The following is a 25735-nucleotide window of genomic DNA, read 5'->3' on the forward strand; positions in this document are numbered from 1 at the left end:
TGTGTCTCTGTTTCGTATCGTCCTTCGCTACACGCACTTAATGCGTGTTGACGATGCGCATGAGCATGTGGCTTGGAAACGCAGGATGTAACCGTAATAAAGTTTTATTACGGTTCGTCTAGCGTCGGCGTGGGATTAGGACTCCCGCCGACATTTAGGATGAGAAGTCGGTTCTCAAAAGTGTTGTAGGTAGAGAACCGACTGTAGAATTGTAAAATAAAGTTAGTCTTAAACGAACCTTCAGAGAGGAAACATATCCTCGTACTTATTTAATAATATCACTGCCGGGGTCAAACCTCTACACTCGGATATCAATGGGTTAATATCATCCAATGTCGCTCAAAATTTACCCAGATGCTTAAAATAACCCAAAAAAACGTTTTCCATTTGCGGAGCAGGGGGTCATATTTTCTGGGCACCCTACTGTACATTTCATTTTTGTATGGACTGCTATCAATTTTGTTGGTTTTTTGTTGGCATAATGGTTTTTTGGTCATAAGGCATGCCCCTACGAAGATGAAGGAGTCTGCTTGTCTGTGAAACGAGAAAGAAGCGCGTTCGATCGGTCTGCGATTTAAAACTTTTTTTCGGTGTGTTTTTTTACAGCTTTCAAAGCATCCGCTGGCGTGTAGTAGTCAAAAAAGGCACCCAGATTAGGAATTCAGTGAAGTTCAGTGCAAATAATAGCTTTTTGCAATAATTTTATAATTTAAATTTGTGAATTTCTTCTTCATATTTGTTGTTGTTTTGCTTTGGTTTGCGCTAAAGTGCCTTATATAAAGTGGGGACACGAGGAAATGGGAACCCAGCGATTATCTGTCAAAAAATTGAGCACCTCCAAGATCATACACATAAGGCGTTCACAAACACTACTTCGTCCATAGGATTTGTCAAAAATGAACACCTTTCGTTTAAATGCTTGGTAAAATTTGAGCGACCAACTGTGAGTGGCTTTGCATTTTGAGTGCCTTGTCCTCACTTTATATTAGGCACTTTAGTTTGCGCAGCCCGCCACTCTTTCAAACGTCAGCAGGGCTCTCACGGAACTCACATTTCCACGTCAAATATGAGTGCCTGACAGTTTCGATACAGTGTTGCGGAATGAATTGTTTTTTTTTTTACGCGAAGTTTTGTTATGTGAAAATGTTTCGGTCAAAATTTATTATATTAATCAAAGAGTTATTTGAACTTTTGTGAGCTTGTATCGTGTTAAAGAGTGAACAAACGTAAGAGCTCACCGGTCTTTTCGGGGGTTTTCGTAAATCCCGATTTCCTGTTGAAGATGAAACCGCAGGATCGTGTTCATGGCTGCTAAGGAAAATCTTCACAATACGCTCGCCAGGATATGTGTTAGATCGGCATGAGAAAGATCAAGCTGTCCGTGATTGAGGACCCGCAGCTGGACATCCGGACCCCTGCGACTGAAAAACGTTCGGATGCTTTGAAGCACCCGATAAAAAGGGCTACCGGAAGTTCCAGAACCTTGGTGAGATCTATCCAAACTGAAACTGTGACTTTTTGCCTACTGATTAACCATTTAATACGCGCTGATCTCATGTTTGCCTTATGAGATTGGAAGTCTAAAGATAGGTCGAGGACTCTTCTGGTTCTTGGTCTATGTTTGGGCGGGGCCAGACAATGCCCAATGACCTCGGAATTGGACCGCAAGGAGCTCTGTCATTCTGAAACGGGTCATTGGAAGCAGCGCGAGGGCTAACACCACCTAATGTCCGGGACTGCGATAAGCTGTATCAGCATACTCAAGACTGATACAAATTATACTTTCCCATAATTTCGTAGCCGGCCTACGGATATTGGATTGGTTGAACACACACACAACACACACACACACATAAGGCATGCCCCTACGAAGTTTCAAAACTAGCGAATAGTAAAATACAAAAAATAATCGTTGTCCGAAATGTTAGAAAATTGCCCAGAAGACTTGCATTTGATAATGGTAGTTTTAAACATGTTTTTTGAAAGATTCCCACCTACCTGAAAGAAGGGCGTCAGCGAGATGACCATCCACAGCAGCACGTTGGCGATGGTGAAGCTGAACACCCGGATCGGGCACGCGTTGATGTCCTGCACGAGGTGGGTTACGCTGGACAGCGTGTAGCTGAGGTTCAGCAGCGTCAGACAGGCCACGGGCAGCGAAATTCGCGTGTTCAAATGATGCAGCAGCTTCCGAAACTCGCAAATCTCCTGCGGGGGAGGCCAGCAACAACAGAGTAAAACGAGAGCGAGAAACAAAGAATTGGGAGTTAGTGTCAGCTTGCACGGAGAAAAAAGAGTTCCCAAAATCGTGAACAAGCGTTCATGAATTTGGGAACCACGAACAAAGTGTTCAAATTTCATGGTACGTTTTTCAAAATCGTACCATGGTATTTGAACACTTTGTTCGAGGTTCTCATTTTCATGAACGCTTGTTCACGATTTTGGGATCTCTTTTTTTTCGTGTGATTATCCAGGTGATGACGGAACGGAAGTTTGGGGTTTCGCCATGAAAAGACAACGTGATGTAAAATGAGTCGTTTTGTCGGTTTCTAGAGAATATTACAATTGCTTCTAATAGCTGCAGAATGTTTACATGTTTACAAAGTAATTCGTACTATTTCATGCAACTTTGCATATGCTTACCAAATTTTCAGTTCAATACCCAAAATCCCCATGCGAGAAACCTGATTGAAAATTCCACCCCAGAGAACACATGCTCCGTTCCACGTTTAAGCTTACCACCCCCGCCCACGTCATTGTTTCGCGCCCAAAATTCCTTCTGGTCCACGTGCGCGTTCCAGTATTTGACCACGTGCAAGGTAACAACCATCTGTGTGTTCGTTCCACGACGGGGTGCTCCCACGAAAGCGAACATCATGCGAACCGGGCTGATTTATTTATTCAATAGATTATAACGGTGATTATGTGGAAAATATCCATAATTGAAAGGGCTATTAGGGGCAAAACGAACGCACGTTCGCGAATTAACACCACACGATTCGTTCCCCCAAATGAGCCGGCCCAGGGTCTGGCCAGACCGTTCGTGTTTAGTTTTTGGATGGCTTTTAAGCACACGTGAAAAGTGGGTTGATTCGAAAATGTGCGGATGCGCCTTTGCAGGAAGTGTCGCCGCCGGAAATTATGCAATGCTCGATTCTTGTCGGTTGGAACTCCCTGCAAAACCAGTGCCAGGACATGGTCATCGAACTTGGCATGTGTTTCATCTCGACGGCGGCATCGGTATTTGGAGAACGTTTCCCGGTTCGAAGCCCGCCATTGGTAATTCATTTGGCTTAGGAATACTAGCCAGTTGCAATGCTGAATGCTAGATTTGGTTCCATTTTCGGAATTAGCATTATTGAGCACTGGAAACTGCAATATATACGAAAGGAAAGTGATGGCCAAAAAGTAGGTTTTGCATCTTTTTAGCTAATTCAAATTGTTCAGAGACATAAGAAAATATTTAACTCGATAGATCGCCGCCGTCGTGCTAACTTGTCGTACGTGCATTTTGAGCCAAATAGAGTTAAGAACGCCATTTTGTGCAGCTCACAATGCCTCAACTTTTGACCTTCACAGATCTCCAAAATTCGATTTCAATCCTGAGACATTCAACGAAATTCGAAACAACTCCGTGCATTTTTGTCACTTTACTTATGAAAGAAGTTTTAAATTTGTGCTATCTCGTCACTCCCTAAAAATTGATGTAAGTGCGACAACTGGCCAAAGCGATTTCAGGTCAGAACGCGATTGACGCACGTATAAGTTAGACTACCGTAAACATTTGTAATTTTAACTCGGGACTCCAGTAACAAACTTTAACCAAAATTCGGGACAATGCACAGAATCGTCAGCCAAACAAAACGTGTTTGTTATTGTTTACATTGTGTGCTCTAGTTTTTGTTTATTCAAGGTCAAACATTAAACGTGTTTTTCTCGGAACGTCGAAATGGCGGGTGCGACAGGATAGCACGACGACGTCGATATGAGCAATTGTATTTTTCAATCCGGATGAAACTTTTTTGGTGTCTTCGGTATGGCCCTTTTGAAATGTAAGTCTGTATTAAAAATTTTTTTCAAAAAGATCGGCAAATTTCACGAATGTTTCATATTTTAACATTGAAAATCGAACCATTAGTTGGTGAGATATGGACATTATAAAATAGTAGGTTGTTTTGGTGAGAATTAAAAACATCAAGTTTCCTGTTTTTAAATCTTTGCATGGCAATATCCCAGCAACTAAGGATCGTATCAACAAAGTTCAAAAAAGCAAAATATAGAGAATTTTCTCAGCCTATCAAAAATATTTTTTTCAGAAGTGGGCAAACATGGGAACTTATTTTAAAACATGATTAACTGCGACTATTTTAGGTAAAGTTACCTAGAAATGATTATAACTTGAAAACGGTGCACTTTATCAAAATTTCACAAAAATACTTTTTGATTGCACATTTGATGTTACATCAAAAAATGAAGTTGAAAATTTTTTGCGATTTCGATATTTTGAAAAAATCTGTATTGATTCTAAAAATCATAACTCAGTCAAAGAGTTTTTGCCCATTCTGGAAATTTCTAAAAAGTTGGCATTTTATGTCCTCTAAAACATATAAAAAAATAAAAAAAATAAAAAAATTGAAAAAAATATATTAAACTATTCAGACTTTAGTTCCGGTTTTCCCCAGTTGTCCAAAGCAGAATAAAAAAACCAAAAAAAAATATATTTTTAATTTGTTTTAAGGGGTTACATACATGTAGAAAATGCAAAAAAACTTATTACAGAAAATGTATTAAATTCACTTGAAAGATGATCACTCCTGAAAGTTTCATGAAGATATTTCATTATTAAACTGAGTAAGAGACGATTTAAGTACAAAAGTTTGCCATGCGCAAAGCAAACTGTCAAACTTTGTGAACATTTTTTTCTTAAGATAGGATGGACCAAATTGGCTGAAATTGGAGAGAAAGACTCACAAGACCTCCCGTGTGCATGACAATGCCCGATTTTTGAATTTAGCGTATTTGAAAAATGCAAGAATCAAAAACTCTCTAGCTTTTATATGAAAATCATAAAAAAAATTTATCTCATTTAAAAATAAACTTTTTTGAATATCGGCATTTGTCAGGCACACGGAACCAGTTTAACGAGTGTTCACCAAAATTATGAGCCGATTTGGTCAAAGCAGTGTTGAGATATCGTGGCACCCATTTTTTTAAACTGTCAACTTCAAATTGTTATATCTCGGCAATGGTACAACCAAAAGTTTTCAAATTTATTTTGTTGATAGATGAAAATATATATTTTAATGTCTTGAAAATAGATTTAAAAAACTATAAATGTGTTCTCATACCAACCTCTGACATTTATGCCGATTTACATTTATGTATCCCTTTAAGCTATTTAAAAGCTGTCGTCTATGTTTAGATTGATGTGTAGATTATCACCAATTAATAGCTGATTCTATGATTTTAAGCTTGAAAACATAACACATATAATGAAAATATATATTGTATGCCTGTTTAAAAAAAATCCCGGGATTTCAAAAATATTTTTCCCGTTTCTCGGGAAATTTAAAACCCGGGAAAATTGGACGCCCTACTCCATACAAACTTTGGAGAAAAACTAACTTAATCCACCTATGTGGTTGGAGCCTTCCTCACCTTTTACCAACAATGGCTGATATGATGGAATTGTACAAAAATTTCATTTATTTTTTAGATCCGGAATAAAAAAATACATAAATATCACATAAATGGCCATACCTCGAGACAGGGTTGCTAGATCATCAATGTTTTGGACTCGTTGGAAAGGTTTTTTAATAATCTAACCAACGATGGGTCGGATCATGGGCCCGGACATAGTTTACATACATTTAAGTGAAATCCGGCTTCCAAAAAGTTCATCAATATCACTTAAGTGGCCATATCTCGAGACAGGATTGCCAGATCTTCAATGTTTTAGGCTCGTTGGAAAGGTCTTTTGATAACCTAACCAACGATGGGTCGGATGATAGACCCGGACATAGTTTACATACATTTAAGTGAGATCCGGATTTATGTGAAAACACATTTTTATACATAACTTTTGAACTACTTATCGAAACTTCAGTCTGTATAAAACTCGATCTATGGGACCCTAAACCAAGTCGAATGTAACAGGTTCGGGTCAAATCGGTTCAGCCAGTGCCGAGAAACATGAGCTAGTTTGTTGGTCACATACATACATACACACACACACATACACACACACATACACACAGACATTTGTTCAGTTTTCGATTCTGAGTCGATATGTGTACATGAAGGTGGGTCTACGACGTTTTTATACCAAGTTCATTTTTAGAGCAGGATTATAGCCTTACTTCAGTGAGGAAGGCAAAACCATCCGGCCCTATCTAAATATTTTTGAAAAAAATCAAAGTACACGTGGATCTGGGGACCAAGGATGCCAGATGCACAGATTTGTCTGTTTTTCACAGACATTTGAGCTTTTGTCAGACATTTTTTTAGGTTCACAGACTTTAAAACAAACTTTATTAAGGTAATATTTTGTAAAAATGTTAACCAAAATTTATTTAGTTAGTCCTCAAATGCTTAAAAACGCAATTTTTGATGGATTTCAATGACTGTAAATTGACAAATTTGAATTTCAGACAAGTGCACAGACATACACAGACATATAAAAAACCATCTGGCATCCCTGCTGGGGACCCTAAACTGCATGCCTCCCCTTGAGTTTAACCTGCGCAGTAATTTTTGTAAATTTTTGTAGGTCAGTGTTATAAATGTTGAAAAATTAAACATTTAACAATTTTACATTTCAAATTAGCGTTATATTGAATTTTTAGTCCTTGTGAAACATATGGTGATGATATAGTCTTCAATAAAATCAAATTTCGAGCTTTCAGTGTCTGTTCCAAATCGAATCTTCCTACTTAATCGCAAAAAGGACAATTCATAACCACGCGCACGCACACACACGCACTCTCACAGCCATTTTCACACATCCGCACGGATATTGACCTCTCAACGCAGAACACAAAAGACCCGTTAATTACGGTGGCGGCGAGCTTTCATAATGAGAAAATTTCCCGAATGCCTGTACCGCATAAATCTCAACACGGGGCCTGTTCCTTTTATGGGTAAAATTTCGAAATCGGCGCCATCATCAGACGATGCACTTCCTGATTGCTGGGTAGGGCTTCTTCCGGCCAGTATGATTCAAATTGAATTCCGGACTCCGCTGAGGAGGAGATTCGGGGTGGGTGGAACAATATTTATGAGAATTTCAATATTTGGAGGCAATTTACAGGAGCACGATTTCTGGAAAGAGAAATGGGATGTGCAATTCGGACCGGAAGAATTTCTCGCCGTTCGGTTGTTCCGCACGGGTTTTCAGAAGAATTTTCATTACGAACATTTTGTCGTAATCAGGGCTGTGGTTCATGCTGTGGGCTGCTGGGAAATTTACATATTAAATTAAACTGCAAATCATGAAGAAAGCTAGTAGTAGAGTTGAGTGAACGTGAACCTGCTGTTCTTTAGGTCGCTTTTCGAACTATATTTATAATTATAGGACCTTTTAGCAAAATCATAATTTCAGAGCATTTAAAATTCAGTAAGGTTTTGAGTATTTATTAAAATGTTTTTTTTATCACTTCTACTTCTTTTTACAACCTCTATTAGTAGAGAGCATTTACTGGAAAAAGGCATAACAATGGTCAACTTAACATGTTTTAAAAACAAAATAAAGTTCGAAAATCGTTATTTTTCACCCTATATGCAAAACTGTTACATGTTGGAATGCACTATAACAGGAACCCATCTGCCAATAAATAACCATTGACAGAGTGCAAATGGGATGTTATTGTGTGATAAATTGAAATTACAGCTCCTTTTTCTCGTAACGATCCAACAATGTCAGGGAGCGGTCCCATGTTTGCATTACATGGCTGACAAGAGGACAAGGACAATAGGGTCAGCTAGCCAGCAAACCAGCCAGTGTAGTTGCAATGGAAAGGAAAAATTACGATCAAACTATCGAGGAGGATGAACCGAAGAAGTTGAATCTTTCCTGGATATATCCGAAGAATGCTGGAACAGCGTGGGCACTGAGCTGAATGTTGTAAATTAATGTATTGGTCTTTATTGTAGTCATGTTGGTTGTGCTCCATTAAAAGTGACACAGTTAGTTTGGATAAGAAATTTATGTTAAAAATACAAAGTTTTGTTTTAACTAATTCTTGAAATAAATTTAAAATAATATTTGTAAACAAATTTCAAGATTCAAAGTATTTTTCTTAGTATACTATCAGAGTGCAATGTCGTTCATTCTTCCCAGTAAAACACTATGGGCGTGGAATTCGAACGAAAATGACGACCAACACATAAGGATAAATTCCACATCGTTTCTTGAAAACCCAGCAGAAGCCAGAGCGGAAAAGTTTCCCCGCTTCGAAGAGACCGTCTTCTATTTCTCCTTCTAGCTGCTCGTAAAGCCCGGATCGGCCTCTTTTAGATATGCCGTGGGTCGTGTGCGATAATGTACTAAAGACTATTGGAGCTGAGCTGCATCCATCTGCCCACGGGGGAGGATGTTTTTGCACTGTTTCCCCCATTGGCAACGAAGATCTTAGTCTATCAGTCTCATTGTGGACTTAACCCTTGACTGTTTTTGTACCGGTTTGGAATTGTACTTAAAGTAAGAATAAGTGCATCCTTTCTTTCAACACTTCATTCTGTTATTTTGTAATATTTAGTCGGGGTTCGGTGGTGTAGTGGTTAGCGTGGTGACCTCCCACCCCAGACGGACCCGGTGGCATTTTTCGAGACGAGATTTGCCTGATCACACCTTCTATCGGATGGGGAAGTGAAACGTCGGCCCATTTGTGTAAAAGAGGTTTTGTGTGACTCACCACCCATAACCTTTGGACGCCTAGAAATGCCTCTGTGGTCAAGACACGGCCAAAATAACGGCCAAATTCACAGTTTCATAAAACTTTTTTTTTCTAAAATTTCATTTTTTGGGACCACCTAATCTTGGATAGGATTCCCAAAATGGAAAACTAAATAACATTAGTCTTAATTTTAGGGCCTAGCAGCGATGGATGAGTCATCATAAAAAAATCTTGTGATGCTCATCAAGAGAAAAACACGGAAGGGAACATGGCTCGTCTTCTCGCGCACCTGAGATCGGTGAATGTAATCTCAAAAATTCATCAGCTGGAAAAATACACTTTTTGTAAATGGGAAATGTATGTAAACACAACAAAATAAATAGAGGAGATTCAAGAAAAATCTTCAACTGTTTTTTTTAGAGAAGTTTGAAGCGATTTTTTGACATGTTTTGCCTCCTTTCTTTTTCGTGAAGAAAGTTCAGTTCAAGGATTCTCCTGACCAGTTATGGGACTTTTGTTTTCTGTTTTTACTTTTATGTGGAATGCTGTAAATTTATAACAATAAGAATTGCAACATTTCAAAATAATAACCTATTTTTTCTAAATTTACAACCCTTTGAATTGTTTTCCCAATCATGTTTTTGTTTAGAAGCAATTCCAGCTCAAATCAGAAATTTTTCTGGTACTTTTGTACCCAACCCTCTCAGATTTCAATGAAACTTTGTAGACATGTTATCCTAGGCCTATATAAGCCATTAATTTTTTAAAGTTGATTTTAAAAATCCATTTTAAACTTTTTGTGGTCGTACAAAGGGTCATTGTACTCACAAAAGTAAGCTTTATCGCTGTAAACAATAGTATCAGCAATCTAAGCGTCATTTTAGGACCTAATTATACTCGAAAATTACATTTGAGAAGGGCGTAAATTATTCAAATATTTTCGTATATTGTAATTTAAAAATTACTGTATCTCGTAGTCGCTGCATCGTATCAAAAAGTGGTCAAAAACAAACTTTTAAGAATTTGGAAGGGTTTTCTGAGAAAAATACACTGAAAGCAAAATACATGACACTTCTATGAGATTCTTCAATTTTTAAGTTTAAAAGTTAAATTTTATAGCGATGTCACGATTTTTTTCGTTCAATGACGCAATGACTCACGAAAGCATTCGACGAGCTTTCCGGCAAAAATATTTTCAAGACAGAAATTGCAAGTCTGTCATATTGGGGTAATTCTCCGCCAACTCACACAGCAGTTGCCCCGACCCCTCTTCGATTTGCGTGAAACTTTGTCCTAAGGGGTAACTTTTGTCCCTGATCACGAATCCGAGGTCCGTTTTTGATATCTCGTGACGGAGGGGCGGTACGACCCCTTCCATTTTTGAACATGTGAAAAAAGAGGTGTTTTTCAATAATTTGCAGCCTGAAACGGTGATGAGATAGAAATTTGGTGTCAAAGGGACTTTTGTGTAAAATTAGACGCCCGATTTGATGGCGTACTCAGAATTCCGAATAAACGTATTTTTCATCGAAAAAAACACTAAAAAAGTTTTAAAAATTCCCCCATTTTCCGTTACTCGACTGTAAAATTTTTTGGAACATGTCATTTTATGGGAAATTTAATGTACTTTTCGAATCTACATTGTCCCAGAAGGGTCATTTTTTCATTTAGAACAAAATTTTTCATTTTAAAATTTCGTGTTTTTTCTAACTTTGCAGGGTTATTTTTTAGAGTGTATTAATGTTCTACAAAGTTGTAGAGCAGATATATTACAAAAAAATTGATATATAGACATAAGGGGTTTGCTTATAAACATCACGAGTTATCGCGATTTTACGAAAAAAAGTTTTGAAAAAGTTGGTCGTCATCGATCATGGCCATTCATGGTCACCCGCGACAGACACGGACGACGAAACAAAGAGAAAAGCAAAAAGTAACTTTTTCAAAACTTTTTTTCGTAAAATCGCGATAACTCGTGATGTTTATAAGCATCCTGCATTTTTCGTGAGTCTTTTTGTAACATCGTAGACTTTTCCACAAAAATGTAGAACGAAAAAAAAATCCTGTCATGACCCTTAAATTTAACTTTTAAACTTAAAAATCTAAAAATCTCATAGAAGTGGCGTGTATTTTAATTCCAGGGTATTTTTTCAGAAAGCTCGTCCAATATCCTACAAGTTTGACCACTTTTTGATAAAATGCAACGGCTACGAGATACAGTAATTTTGCCTTCCTCATTGAGGTAAGGCTATAATCCTGCTCTGAAAATGAACTTTTTATTAAAAGCTCCTAGACCCACCTTCATGTATACATATCGACTCAGAATCGAAAACTGAACAAATGTCTGTGTGTGTGTATGTGTGTGTGTATGTGTGTGTGTATGTGTGTGTGTGTATGTGTGTGTGTATGTGTGTGTGTATGTATGTATGTGACCAAAATTCTCACTGAGTTTTCTCAGCACTGGCTGAACCGATTTTGATCGAACCAGTTGCATTCGACTTGGTTTAAGGTCCCATACATCGCTATTGAATTGTTTGAAGTTTCGATAAGTAGTTCAAAAGTTATGTATAAAAACGTGTTTTCGCAAATATCCGGATCTCAATTATATGCACGTAAACGATGTCCGGATCCATCATCCGACCCATCGTTGGTTAGGTAATTGAAAGGCCTTTCCAATGAGTCCAAAACATTGAAGATCTGGCAACCCTGTCTCGAGTTATGACCACTTAAGTGATATTTATGTACTTTTTTGAAGCCGGATCTCACTTAAATGTACGTAAACTATGTCCGGATCCATCATCCGACCCATCGTTGATTAGGCAATTGAGAGGCCTTTCCAATGAGTCCAAAACATTGAAGATCTGGCAACCCTGTCTCGAGTTATGACCACTTAAGTGATATTTATGTACTTTTTTAAAGCCGGCCATTTAGGTGAGAACCGGCTTCAAAAAAGTACATGAATATCACTTAAGTGGTCATAACTCGAGATAGGGTTGCCAGATCTTCTATGTTTTGGACTCATTGGAAAGGCCTTTTAATTACCAAATCAACGATGGGTCGGATGATGGATCCGGACATAGTTTACATACATTTAAGAGAGCTTAAATGTATGTAAACTATGTCCGGATCCATCATCCGACCCATCGTTGGTTAGGTAATTGAAAGGCCTTTCCAATGAGTCAAAATTATTGAAGATCTGGCAAGCCTGCCTCGAGTTATGACCACTTAAGTGATATTTATGTACAATTTTGAAGCCGGATCTCACAGAAATGTATGTAAACTATGTCCGGATCCATCATCCAACCCATCGTTGATTTGGTAATTGAAAGGCCTTTCCAATGAGTCCGAAACATAGAAGATCTGGCAACCATATCTCGAGTTATGACCACTTAAGTGATATTTATGTACAATTTTGAAGCCGGATCTCACCTAATGTATGTAAACTATGTCCGGATCCATCATCCGACCCATCGTTGGTTAGGTAATTAAAAGAACTTTTCAATGAGTCCAAAATATTGAAGATCTGGCAACTCTGTCTCGATTCATGACCACTTTAGTGATATTTATGTACTTTTTTGAAGCCGGATCTCACTTAAATGTATGTAAACTATGTCCGGATCCATCATCCGACCCATCGTGATTTAGGTAATTGAAAGGCCTTTCCAATGAGTCCAAAAAATTGAAGATCTGGCAACCCTGTCTCGAGTTATTACCACATAAGTTATATCTGTGTTTTTTTCTGGAACTAAAAAAAGCTGAAATGTGTGTCCAAACCTCTCATATTACCCATTTTTGGTAAAAAGTGAGGAAGGCATCAACCACATAGGTGGATTAGGTTAGTTTTTAAATTACAAAATACAAAAACATTTAAATAATGTACGCCCTTCACAAATACAATTTTCGAGTTCAATATGCTCCATATACACAAAAATGGCTTAAATACAAAGTTTCATTGAAATCAGAGAGGGTCGGGTACAAACATAACGAACTACTTTTAGAAAAACAGATAATTTAAAAGTTAAAAGAAAAATATTTTGATAAGTACTTTAAATTTAAAAATCCAAGGTAACTGATAGGATGTCATATTATTTCTGAAGAATTTCGAAAATAAAATGAAATTGAAATTAATAGGATTGAAAGTTGACTTGTTTTATGCGACTTTGCAAATGTTTAAACAATGCCAGTTTTCTAGGGGACAATTTTGGAAGTATTTTTCACTAGCTTTCACCAGACATAAAATGTTTTACAGTGGACTCTCTGGCTGTCGATCTTCTCGATATCAATATTGCTCCAGCTGTCAATATATTTTTCAGTTCCCTTTTGAGTTTTTGTTCTTGGGGAAATATACCCTTTCTAATCAAACACCTATCTTCGTCATATGAAGAGTTTGATGCTCGATTAAAGCTCCAAAAATACTATTTAGGATATAAACTTACCAGCAAAGACACCGCTTGGAGTAAGCACGCAAATTTGTGCCATTTACTGGCCAAAAAGATCAAATTTAATGCACTTTTGATCATAATTTGTATGTTGCGAGACCATTTCTCATCATTTTGGTGGCACACACATCCACACGCAAGATGAGAGGTTAACTACTTAACGAAAGTCGCCATCAATTTCTTTTCACTTGCGCTAACGATTTCAAAGCGCTTATGATATAAAATTGCTTCCAACTATCGGCAACATGTTCTTTTGCACATTCTTTAGTCACTCACTTGAAAATAACCCCGAAACATGTAAATAATTAGCAAGCGCCATCCAAAAAACAAACGCGCTAAGTCTTTTGACGTTTTAATTTTGACTACACATTCCAATCGAAGGCTGAAGAAAACCGAGCGAGGAGCGAAGGCAAATAAAGAACAAAGGGTGGCCACCAACACCACCAACATGCTGGTGCAGCGCCTGTTAGAGTGAGCAAGTGCTGCCAGGAAACTTTCGCTATGAATACTACTTTTCGTGAGTGTTCGCTTAAAATTTCATCAATTTTGGCAGCACGAAGCAGACCCAAAAGAGCGCTTGAAGAAAAAAAGAACTAAGCTGAAAATAGAAAAATGGGCGTGACCCAATGCACTCGACTGATTAGAATGCATTTGGGATTTTTTTTAAATGCTTGTAAAAGAAAAAGCATAACTTTTAATAAAAGTTAAAATAAACAGAAATGTTCACAAAAAGTTGCTCTACTCGTTGGTGTACTTGATTTTAGTAAATTTCAAGGAACAAGGGTTAAGATGCATGGAAACAGAAGGGTACGGAGGAAAATTGCAGTATAGTTTTCCCCAGCCGTAACACCACCACTGTCCTGGCTGTATCAAAGCGACGAAGAAACAATAAACATACTTTTCCGAGAGCGGCGGCTCCCGGAATAATGGAGTGAAATATTTCAAACGATAAATGGATGTACAACGAGAGTTGAAGCATAGTTTTCCTTTGCTTTTACGATCGATGGTGATGGTGATGGGATGTGTGTGTGTGCACTATCCGATTGGAAGTTGGAGCGCTGGGTTTTCCACATTTTCCGTAAGCTACCTACTCGAAGGACATTAATTTTTCAGCATTAGAATCTTGCCATGGCTTGGCTGGTTTGCGATTGCACCGGGATGGTTCTATCAAAGTTTTATGAGCGGACATCTGGCGACCGGTCACGACGATGGACTCAAGATCCTGGCTGACTGGTTTTCTCCGGTCGTCGGAAGATGGTGGGACAGCCATCGGTTTGGTTTGGTTTGGTTTGGAGATAAGTGCACTCAGATGTTGGTCATCTAGAGTCGGTTGGACACTCGGACTGCACTGTTGACAGCAGTGGCAATGAATTATGGAGTGCACTGTTGGTGATAATTCAACGAGATTTAATAATACACTCCAGTCTTGATCGGATTTATGACGGTTAGTTAGCTGGAACTGGAATACAGCTGGTTGACAAAATTAAATTTTCAATAACGATGATCAAACTAAAATGGAGCAATTTTGAACCAAAGTTGTCAAAGTTTCATGAAATTGGAAACAACTGGGAACTGAACGGAAGTAATTTTCGATGCAATCGATTGTCGGGAGTCGGTCAAAATGTAAAACAGTTCAGTTAAAAAGAACCCAAACAACTAGAACAGTAACAGCAGCGGAAACCAAAAAAATACAAATTCAAGCTCTCACCCTCATCCAGTTCAGCGGTTCGATTGTGTGCAGCAGCAGCTTTGCCTTCAACCCCCGGAGATAGTAGCGCAGCAGGAAGCACATCAGGCTGTAGCTGACGATGACGACCATCTGGACCAGGTCGTGGAAGAGCAGCGCCACGCAGAGCAGACCCCGGGTGTAGTCCGGCCCAAGGACGTCATCCAGCAGTGGGGGTAGTTTGGCGGTCGTTGGATTGGTTGGGGTGCCGGTCGGCTGCAGTACCAACATCCCGATGTACACCACGGAACCGGCCAGCCAGAGCGTTCCGAGGCCAAAGTAGACCCACAAAGTTGCCACCAGTCGGCGGGGCTTGCTGCATAGGATGAAAACCTGGGCGAGGGAGGAGGGGTGAAAAAAGAAGGAGATTAGTGGACAATCTGGTGGCGAAGGGAATGAATTTTTAATGATTGAAAGGGGAATGTCGTGGACGGCGTTTTGAAATACGCCTTTTTTGAATTCATGCTTCCTTGGGCTTATTGCTGACAAAAAAAAAAAAAAAAGAAAAAACAAATTATCAAAGTATTTTTTAGTCTAGTACAAAAATACTAAAATACAAATCTGGTTCATATTGGTCTCCCGATGCCTCTCGAGCTGCGTTGCTAAGAGGAGGAAATATGTACTCGTTACTAAGCCCTCTGAATTGCGGTAGTCTTTTAGGTAAAAACTTGATCATTAGCTCACATCACCAATTTCAAATCAATGTAATTTTGGATCACGATGAATCAAAGCTTCAGCGTGCCTTCCGATCGAAGATTTTATAGAAAAGTACTTGTTTTATTGCACAGAAGAGTGCAAGATTTATTCGTCACACACAAAAAAAAACAATTATTTTTATAAAAAAAAAAGCTTTTTGAAACACCGCAACCGTAGAATGACGTGAACAACGGCGGACTAGCGAGTTTGCCAAAGGCAGAAAGACCACTGCTTATCGGAGCACCCAGGTTTTCACCTGCCTTTGCAGGATCCCACTGACAGGGGCAGCAAAACCTGGAAGGTCCTGCCAGATTTGAATAAGCAATGAGAGCAGCTTTCAGCGCGGTTTGGGTGGGTGGAGCATGATGTGGTGTAGCAGTGACCACCGCCGGTATTGAATAAATTAAAATAGATGGAATATTGCATGCTAACATATGGAACAGCGCAGGAATGTTTGACATCGATTAATTTATGTTTCTTTTTAAAACGCAATGTGTTGTCATGATTGTTTAACGTTTTGACCGCAAAAGATTTTTTTATATTTTTTATATCAGAACAAGTTGATTCAGCTTCAGCTCAATATCAAATGATTCAAGTGCAAATCTAAAATCACTACTATGAGGATTTGTAATTCAAACTACCCGCAAAAAAATGTTATTCATCATATACAGACCACTCAAACATAAAAACAACAACCGCAAACAAAACCCAATAATAACAACCGCAGAAACCAAACGTACAAAATGCAATCCTTCACACTGTGTGAATTAAATTTAAACACAATTAAATGAACATGAATGTTTTCCATGGTGTATGAGTGTGTGTACCTGCCCAACAACAACAACAAACAACATGCACCATTCCCAGCACAACCCGGCAGAATGTTTCGCTTTTCAATTTAATCCTGTCATCGGACACAATTTTCCAACCCCGCACCATCCCCTGTCTGTTGCAATGGGCGATGGTCGTCATTAATAATAATTTAATGGGAAAAGTGTAAACATCATAATGTATGGTATACAACTTAACCTCGTTTTTTCGCCACCCCCCCGTGCAACGCTCAAACAGCCTTTCCCTTTTTTGGGCGCACCACGTGGGCACCAGCAAAAACAAAAAAAGAGAGAAATGCAATGCTTATACAAACAAACCCAAATATGGATTCGTTGGAACGTGCTCAAAGACCAATATTTGAATAGCTGGCCGAAAATGAATGGTTGAGTGATAAGGCTCGTGGTTGAATTACCATTTTTTGCTCGTTTTTACTCGTATTTGATTGTCGTTTTCGTTGGGCATTGTTTTGATTCATTTATTAAATGTAGTGAAATAAATGCTTGATGTATAATTTACATAAATGCATTGAAATTTAAAATAGTATCCATATCAAAAATTTCTACAATTTTATAATTTTTGATTAATAATCATGATTTGGCTTTTAATTTAAATCCCTCGATTCGGATAAAGGAAGGATACAAATCAAGAAATACGTTTAAATTCAATTTCAATTCGGTTTTATTGGTGAATAATCATGATACAATAAATTCTTTTGCAATTCATAACAGAGTTTTGGAGTTCCTTTCAGCTGTGTGTTGAATCATAATCCATTTTAGAACAATTATTTCTATAACTAAGGCACTAGCAAGAGCAAGAAAAAATAAAAAAAAAACTTGCTAAAATTGCAAAGGAAAGGGGAAAGAAAGAGAAAAAGCTTATAACTAAATCACAGTATTTTATCCTTTGTAGATGTGCTTAATCATCAGCTCCCCGAGGGCCAGAAATTGCTCCGCCTTGTTACGGCAGGTCCGAAACCGCGTCATCATCTCCCCCGCGAGAGCAAAGAACTCCGGCAGGGTGAAGAGATCTTCCCCGGTGACTCCTTGCTGGGCCGCATCGCCGCTTCCGGCAGCGACCACGCTTGTAAACGACCGCCCCCATCCAGGAGGGACCGCTGGGTTGTCCGCTGGAACCGTACGCTGGCCAGCTGCAGGAACGGCTGCACTCGTACTTCGCTGAGGAGGGTGGGACGCTGCTGCTTTCTTCTTCCTCTTTTCCTGCTCCTCGAGGTAGGACTTGCGCGCAACGCATCCGCGGTAATTACCGGTATGGTTACCGCCGCAGTTCGCGCACTTTACGCGCGGCTTGGTTTGTTCTGCATCATCTCCAAGATCCGCTTTTCGTGGCAGTGCACACACCTCCGAGAGATGTGTTTCACCGCACTTCACGCAGCGGGGCGGGAGGTTGCAGTTCCGCGAGCCGTGGCCGAATTTCTGGCAACGGTGACATTGCGCTGCGTCCGTCGGATTTTTGGAGTAAAACCGCCAGTTTACCCAAAAACCGTCCAACGCCTTAGTCCGCCGCAGGTCTTGAATTTTAACGGTGCCGCGGTCGAAGTACAACAGGTACAGTGTGTGTGTACCTGTGACGGTTGTCTTCCGCGAGAGGACTTTTATGTCTCGCGGCGTTATTCCGACACCCGAGAGGTGCTCCTTGAGGACGGAGATCGGGCGGTCTTGGTACCCCTGCAAGACGATCTTAACAGCGGTCTTCTGCACGGGGTCGAATGTGTAGAACTTGAAGTTTTTACGCTTCAATTTCTCCACAACCAGGTCGAAGTTCTTTTGGTCAAATGTGAACACTTGCACTGACGCTTTACCTATTTTGAGGCAGTACACGAGGCCTTCCAGTTGTCATCGTCCGCCAACGTGTCCAAAATAAAAATTGGTGGTGGTCGTCTTTCCTTTGGAGTAATTACTTTTTTTGGCGTCGGCACTTTTTTCCGTGCACGACCATCGTCGTCGTCGTCGTCGGTAGTGCTACCGTCGGTGTTGTTGTAGCTGCTTTCATCGTCACTCAGCCTCGCGAACTTGTTACTGGTGGGAATGTTGGCGGATGTTGAAGCGCCATCAGTCGACGGATTGCCGGAAGTAGCTGAGCGGAGCCTTATAGGGCTGCGATCCTGGACGCGGTAATTAGCGTGTAATAACTTCGGGTCGAATCCTTTGGCGCACACACTCCCCGGCGCGATGGCGGTCGACGCGGCGTTGGTTTGTTTACCTTTTTGCACACGGCCGGTAGACGAACTTCGCGGGTTTTTCGAGGCCGCACTCGAACTGCCACGGCCACGGCCGGCCCTTGGCATGCTGGTGGAGCAAACTCGTGGCGAATCACGGTAAATTACGGCAAAAAAATCGGAAAAACAATGGAGCACTTAGCACTTGACTGCTGCTTGCACTCGTGCGTACACGGACGTTTAAAATGAGTTGAATTATGCACAAAATCGATGCTGTTATACTGTTTATTTAAAAAAAAAAAAACAATTTTGCTCAATTTTTACAAGCATATTAAGCATTCAGGGGTTTCACTTTAGCCTTTGAAGCGTTTATTTTCAACATAACTGGCGTGTAGGCCAGATCCTTGCGCATCGGTGAGCCCATACTTCCAATTGGAATGTGGCCAAAGACAATCTTATGGGGAATTGGACAAGTTTTCCGGTAAAAATATTTAAGTAAAGTAAGTAAATCTTCCTCTGTTCCTGAGGGAAACACCCGTGAAGAGTATCGGGGCCGGCATTTACAAAGCGGATTTAGTGACAGTTAATTAATCAACTTAATGTTAACATGTTAAGGTTAATGTTAACATTCCATAGGTTGTCTTCCTAAGGTGTCTTGATAACTAAGCAATCGAATCCAGAAGGGAAAAGATCACCAGTTGTGTTGGTCCGAGCCGGGAATTGAACCCGGATCTACCGCCTACGAGGCGGAAGCGTTACCACTGGGCTACGTAGCTCGGTCTGTAAAAATATGTATGTGACTGAAAAATCAAGCCTGTTATATAGAAATTGTCGTAAACCATCAAAAAACCAATTTTTACAACATTTTTATTTTTTAAACCGCTGTAACTTCACTAGGATTGGACCTAGGAAAGTGGTCAATATGGAGACTTTTATGTAAAATTGTCTGGAAAATCGATTCTCGTATTCGGTTTTTGAAAAAAATGATGTTTAGAGCACTTTTCAAAAAAAAAAAAATCATTTTCAGTAAATTATTTTTGTATTTTTTCAGTAGATAGCAATTCTCTACGAAATCGGTCATTTTCTTCAATTTTAATTTTTGTATTTTTTAATCCGGCTGAAACTTTTTTGGTGCCGTCGGTATGCACAAAGAAGCCATTTTGCACCATTAGTTTGTCCATATAATTTTCCATACAAATTTGGCAGCTGTCCATACAAAAATTTAAAAATCTGTATCTTTTGAACGAATTTTTGGATCGATTTGGTGTCTTTGGCAAAGTTGTAGGTATGGATATGGACTACACTGAAAAATAATGATACACGGTAAAAAAAAATTTGGTGATTTTTAATATCACTTTTTGTCACTAAAACTTAATACCTTCAAAAGATACAGATTTTTGAATTTTCATGCATCATTTTTGTATGGAGAGTAAGCCGTCCCAAAAAAATGAAAAGTTGTCAAATCTTTGGTGCTCACCCCTAGAATGATGGATTAGGATGTCAGGAACAATGTTTTCATACAACAAAAAATTCCCAAAAATGGTTTACAACTCGCGCGCGGAGCTTGAATGAAAAAAGTGCATTTTTCGACTATTTTCAGAAATGCGCGTAACAGTCATACTAAAGTCATTCAAATTTGGTCGCCTTGGGCTTCAAGTTATAGTTTAATGTCCCTTGAACAAATTCATGTGCAGACATAGTCCATAAAAGCTTGTGTTTGGGTATGGCAGGGCGTTTTAGAGAGAAAAATTTGTATTTTTTAGCTGAAAAATTTCAAAAATTACTCCCGAGCCAAAAAATTTTGCTGCCAAAACTAATGAATTCAGCTTATAAGAAATTTTGTGGAGATCATTTTGCTTTTTTTTTACATTCAATTTATGTCTACGCAAAGCCTAGATATTTGCGTATTAGTAAACAAAAAGTGACGAATATCCAAAATTCTTAGTATATAAGCATTTTTAGCCTAAAACATTGGCTACTATGATTACAAACGAGAAGGCATATATTTTGGATATTTTTATTTTGCTCGCTCAAAAACGATATTTGTTAATGACATTTCATGAAAAAACATGCGATTTTCTCGCGATGTGACGTAAACGCCCTGATGGACAGCTTGTATGAAAAATTATATGGACAAACTAATGATGCAAAAAATACAAAAATTTATAATTTCAAAAAATTACCGATTTCGTAGAGAACTGCTCAACTGGTTTTTTTTCAAACAATGCCAAAATTACAATTACAAAAATTTATAAATAAAAAAGTATTTTTTTTGCGTTTTATTACAAAGAAGTGTTGAGTAATGTTTTTAAAAATATTTTTTGAATTTTGTGGAGTAAAGAAACTATCTGCATTTTGTTTAAGGGGTTACATACATGTAAATCGGCAAAAATGTCAGAGGTTGGTTTAACATACACTTAAACTTTTTTTCAAATCTGTTTTCATGGTATTAAAAAATAAAGTTTCATCTATTAACAAAACAAATTTGAAGACATTTGGTTGTATCATTGCCGAGATATAGTTGTTTGAAGCTGGCAGTTTCAAAAAACGGGTGCCACGATATCTCAACATTGCTTCGACCAAATCGGCTCCAAATTTTGGTGAAGACTCGTTAAACCGGTGCAGTGTGCATGACGAAGCCCGATTTTCAAAAACTTTATTAAAAAAAAAGATAAAAATATTTTTTCTGTTTTTCATATAAAAGTCGCCAGTTTTTGATTTTTGTATTCTTTGAAAATTCAAAATTTCAAAATCGGGCTTCGTCATGCACACGGGATATGTCTTGGGAGTCTTCACCCAAAATTTCAGTCAATTTGGTCCGTCCCATCTCGCGGCACCCGTAAATCAACTCGGTGTTTAGAGAAAAACGCTCAGAAAGTTAGACAGTTGGCTTTGCGCATGGCAAAATTCTGAGCTTAAATCGTCTCTAACTCAGTTTAATCATGAAATATCTTCATGAAACTTTCAGGAGTGATTGAAAATCATCTTTTAAGTGGATTTATTAAATTTTCTGTAATATGAAATTATGTGATTTTCTACATGTATGTAACCCCTTAATACTGAAATGAACAATATCTTCAAAAAATAAATGTAGATCTGATATGAAAAACTTTTTTATTTGTAAATTGCATTCAAAATGCTGGTTAAAAATCTTTCAAAATGTTTGAATTAAAAAATAAAGCTTAAATGCACTGAGTAGCAATTTATCAATTGAATATTTCAAATTTCGCGGCATTTCACGGAATTTCCAAAATTTTACGGCCAGGGGCGAATTTCACGGATTACGCGGTTTCCATGAAATCGTGAAAAATCACTAGCCCTACTCATGACAGAATATTGCATGGCAATCGACAAAAATTTATATGATATCCAACATTCCCATCATTTTTCACATCCTTGACCTGACAACCACCGAAGAGTAACCAGGATATTGCCACGGGTCCCCCACAGACCGTTATTATGAAGAAAAAATTTCCACCCAAACCAATGATTGGACATGGTTTCTGGGACCATTCTGCACCTCTGGGCCAAGTTTCAAAATATTTGCCGGCAGAAATTTCGAATACGGTCAGTTTTAGTATTTTTAGTTGAAATTAAGGGGAAATCACATGTAAAATGCATAGGAAAACTTCAAAGTTTCAATGCTTAAACTCTGAAACGTTACTGATCATGGTTTTAAATTGTACTTACATGTAGCAAAATGATATAAAACGATTTACGGAACTGACTTAGCCGGATTAAGCCGTAGTTAAGTGACTTAAGTACATTATTTACAAGTTTATATCTAAATATTTTTTAAATCTCCTACATTAGGCAATTTTAAGTCTAGGAAGACTAGATTGCATAAAAATAATTAAAATGGGGTGACTTTGAGCCAAGGGGTGACAATGTACAAAAGATTGTTTTGATAAGCATTAAGTTTATGTCAATATTTGTTTGTAGACTGCTTAATTTGGTCTATTTATGTTCCCAAACGCAGATCGCAAATTAATATGTTTGAATAGGCCTATTGATTTTAAATCACCTATAAGTGACAGATTTAAAAATGCTGCGCACATGTTCCAGTTCTGAATCGATTCGTTCTGAATATAAATAAAAGAAAAACAATTATGTGACGTGTCAAGTTTGTAATCAAAAATCACATTGTTTTGTTTTAAAACGTTTAGAAATTTGAATGAAATGCAGTGAGTATTTCAGCTGTAATTTAGCTCAAACATTTTTGTTGCCCTGTATAATGATTATAATTAGCAAAAGTTTAATGGCACAACTTCCCACAGGATTAATATCTCAAACTAATTATGATTTTGCAAAATTGCAGGTAATCATCACAAAAACTGTATTTTATAATTGATTAATGTATTGTTGATACAGTTTGATCATCAATGAAATTCATCAAAACTTATTATTGATCAGCAAGTACTTTTACTGATAATATATTTAGTTAAAACAAAACCTAATCCTGTCTCATGTGAAAACACAACCACTCATCCACTATTTTAACAATCCTGACATATCTTAAGAAAATGTGAAAATAGTATAGTCTGATATGTATAGGTTATTGAACTTATAAATATTTACATATGAAGGACGATTTAAGTTTTCAATGTAGTTTGTGTCTTAAAACTCTTGTCAGGCTAGGTTTTTATTTAACTTTTTATGGAATTTTTCAAAATTGTGGGAGAGGACAACAATATTTGCAACGAGTAATCCTTATAATTCAAGCTTATCGAGCTTGTTGTTAAGCTATTTAGTTATTAAACAAACGTAAAATTTGGTACAATGTCACCCCTTGGCTCAAAGTCACCCCATTTTAATTATTTTTATGCAATCTAGTCTTCCTAGACTTAAAATTGCCTAATGTAGGAGATTTAAAAAATATTTAGATATAAACTTGTAAATAATGTACTTAAGTCACTTAACTACGGCTTAATCCGGCTAAGTCAGTTCCGTAAATCGTTTTATATCATTTTGCTACATGTAAGTACAATTTAAAACCATGATCAGTAACGTTTCAGAGTTTAAGCATTGAAACTTTGAAGTTTTCCTATGCATTTTACATGTGATTTCCCCTTAATTTCAACTAAAAATACTAAAACTGACCGTATTCGAAATTTCTGCCGGCAAATATTTTGAAACTTGGCCCAGAGGTGCAGAATGGTCCCAGAAACCATGTCCAATCATTGGTTTGGGTGGAAATTTTTTCTTCATAATAACGGTCTGTGGGGGACCCGTGTATTGCTCATTCCATGCACGCCCCACGTTACCATGGAACTTGTAATTTTCCAACTGCGACTCTTGACTTCTCTCCACAGGGGGATTAAAGCCAAACAAGGTGCAGCAGGGAATGAAAAAAAAATGAGCCAACCGCATATGGAAAACAAAACCGATAATTCACCAAACAAGCTCATCGTCATGCAAGCATGAAAATTACCACCATTAAAAATTTACGGTCATCAGCTCCCTGGGAGGCACGCCGGGAATGTGTAATTATGAGTAGAGGAGGTGGTCCCTCGAGAAAAAGGGGGGAGGTAAACTGTGCGCCCTTTGCCCGTAATGGTGGGCACTCAATTTATTATCAGTTAATTTTGCGAGAAAAAAAACGGTGCATTGGGCGGCGTAATTATCGCGAATAGGATAAATGTGTTGGATTTAATGTGTTTAAATCCACGGCACGATGATTGTAGTTTTTGGATTTCAGTTTTTAATTTTAAAATTTTCAGTGTTTCCTAATTTTAAATTTGAAAGCCACTTCATTTGTATACGACGCCTTAAAAGGTAAATAAATTGAAAAGGTCAGTCCACTTTCTCCCTTTTAGAACAAAAAACATCTGTTGATCTGAATTAACGCTAACGTCATGCTTTCTCTATAGCGTGGAAGTTTAGAACGATGATGGAAACATGGAAACATGCTACCGTGTCCGTGTTAAACAAAAACCCCAGATCATGACATGATGTTTGCATAATCCACTGGCCATGTTGATGGTCGCTGGCGCCGCGTCGCCCTTAACGGTAAACACTCTGTACCATCACGTTATTCAGTTATTCAGGCTGGTAGTCGTGTTAATGCTCTGTTGTCTACATGAAAATTTAAATGACTTTTTAAAATATTTGTTGAGTTTTCCCAAAACTCAAACAGCTACGAAAAATTTCTAAAAAACATAGAATAAAATCCAAAATTCTGAAAAAAAATACACCAGCAGAGCATTCCACCCACATATCCTTTTCCATTACCGGTGGTGCGGGGCCGCGGGTTAGTGACGTGGACGTACCCTTTCAATTAGACACTGCAATTGTTCGTTATCGGCGAACCGGTAAATGTAAGCTGCCATTACGAAACCGCCGAGATGGAGCAGGGCCGGGATGATGTAAATGAATATCATTTCCCCGGTGTTGACCAGCATTGTCTTCGTAATGGCGGCGGTGGGTTGCGTTGTGCTGTTGGTCGGCGGAGCGGGCCCGGATAACTGCTGGCCACCACCGTAGGTGAGCTGTTGTTCCGGATCGAGGAAACCGCGGTCTCGGCTGGAAATTAAAATGGAGGGAAAATTAGAATTTTGTTGACGGGGGTGCTATTGATTCGCTTAAAATAAAATCGATGTCAAAAGTGTCATAAAGCAAAAAATGCCACATATCAGCTGAGCAATTCTCTGAGATTTCGGTCATTCGACTTTTTTTTGCATTTTTTATTCCGGCTGAAACTTTTTTGGTGCCTTCGGTATGCCCAAAGAAGACATTTTGCATCATTAGTGTTCAAAAATTAGTGTCTTTTGAAGGAATTTTTTGATCGATTTGGTGTCTTCCGTAAAACACACTCAAACCTCGATGGTTTGACACCAACTGCTGTCAAACGAACGGGGTCACTTTTTAGTTTGACATCCCTTTTACACGGAGTTCACACACTCTACTAAACGTTTGTTTTGATAGCGTGCGTGAGCGCCTTGTAAAAAGTGACAGTTTATCACTTTTTTGTTTG

The 25735-nt window shown here is 38.4% G+C and overlaps 1 protein-coding gene across 6 annotated transcripts in view; it reads right to left on the minus strand.

The window, feature by feature from the left end:
- LOC120416214 (uncharacterized) overlaps window positions 1-25735 on the minus strand; it is a 190021-nt gene that overhangs the window by 42687 nt on the left and 121599 nt on the right. For all 6 annotated transcript variants that reach the window (XM_039577910.2, XM_039577906.2, XM_039577905.2 and 3 more), the window contains 3 exons: window positions 25032-25284; window positions 15042-15392; window positions 1999-2208 (listed from right to left, as the gene is read on the minus strand). In XM_039577910.2, coding sequence (XP_039433844.1) covers window positions 1999-2208; window positions 15042-15392; window positions 25032-25284 — 814 coding nt within the window. The remainder of the gene's footprint in view (window positions 1-1998; window positions 2209-15041; window positions 15393-25031; window positions 25285-25735) is intronic.

The sequence above is a fragment of the Culex pipiens genome, chromosome 2, assembly GCF_016801865.2.
Source record: "Culex pipiens pallens isolate TS chromosome 2, TS_CPP_V2, whole genome shotgun sequence".
Lineage (NCBI taxonomy): Eukaryota > Metazoa > Arthropoda > Insecta > Diptera > Culicidae > Culex > Culex pipiens.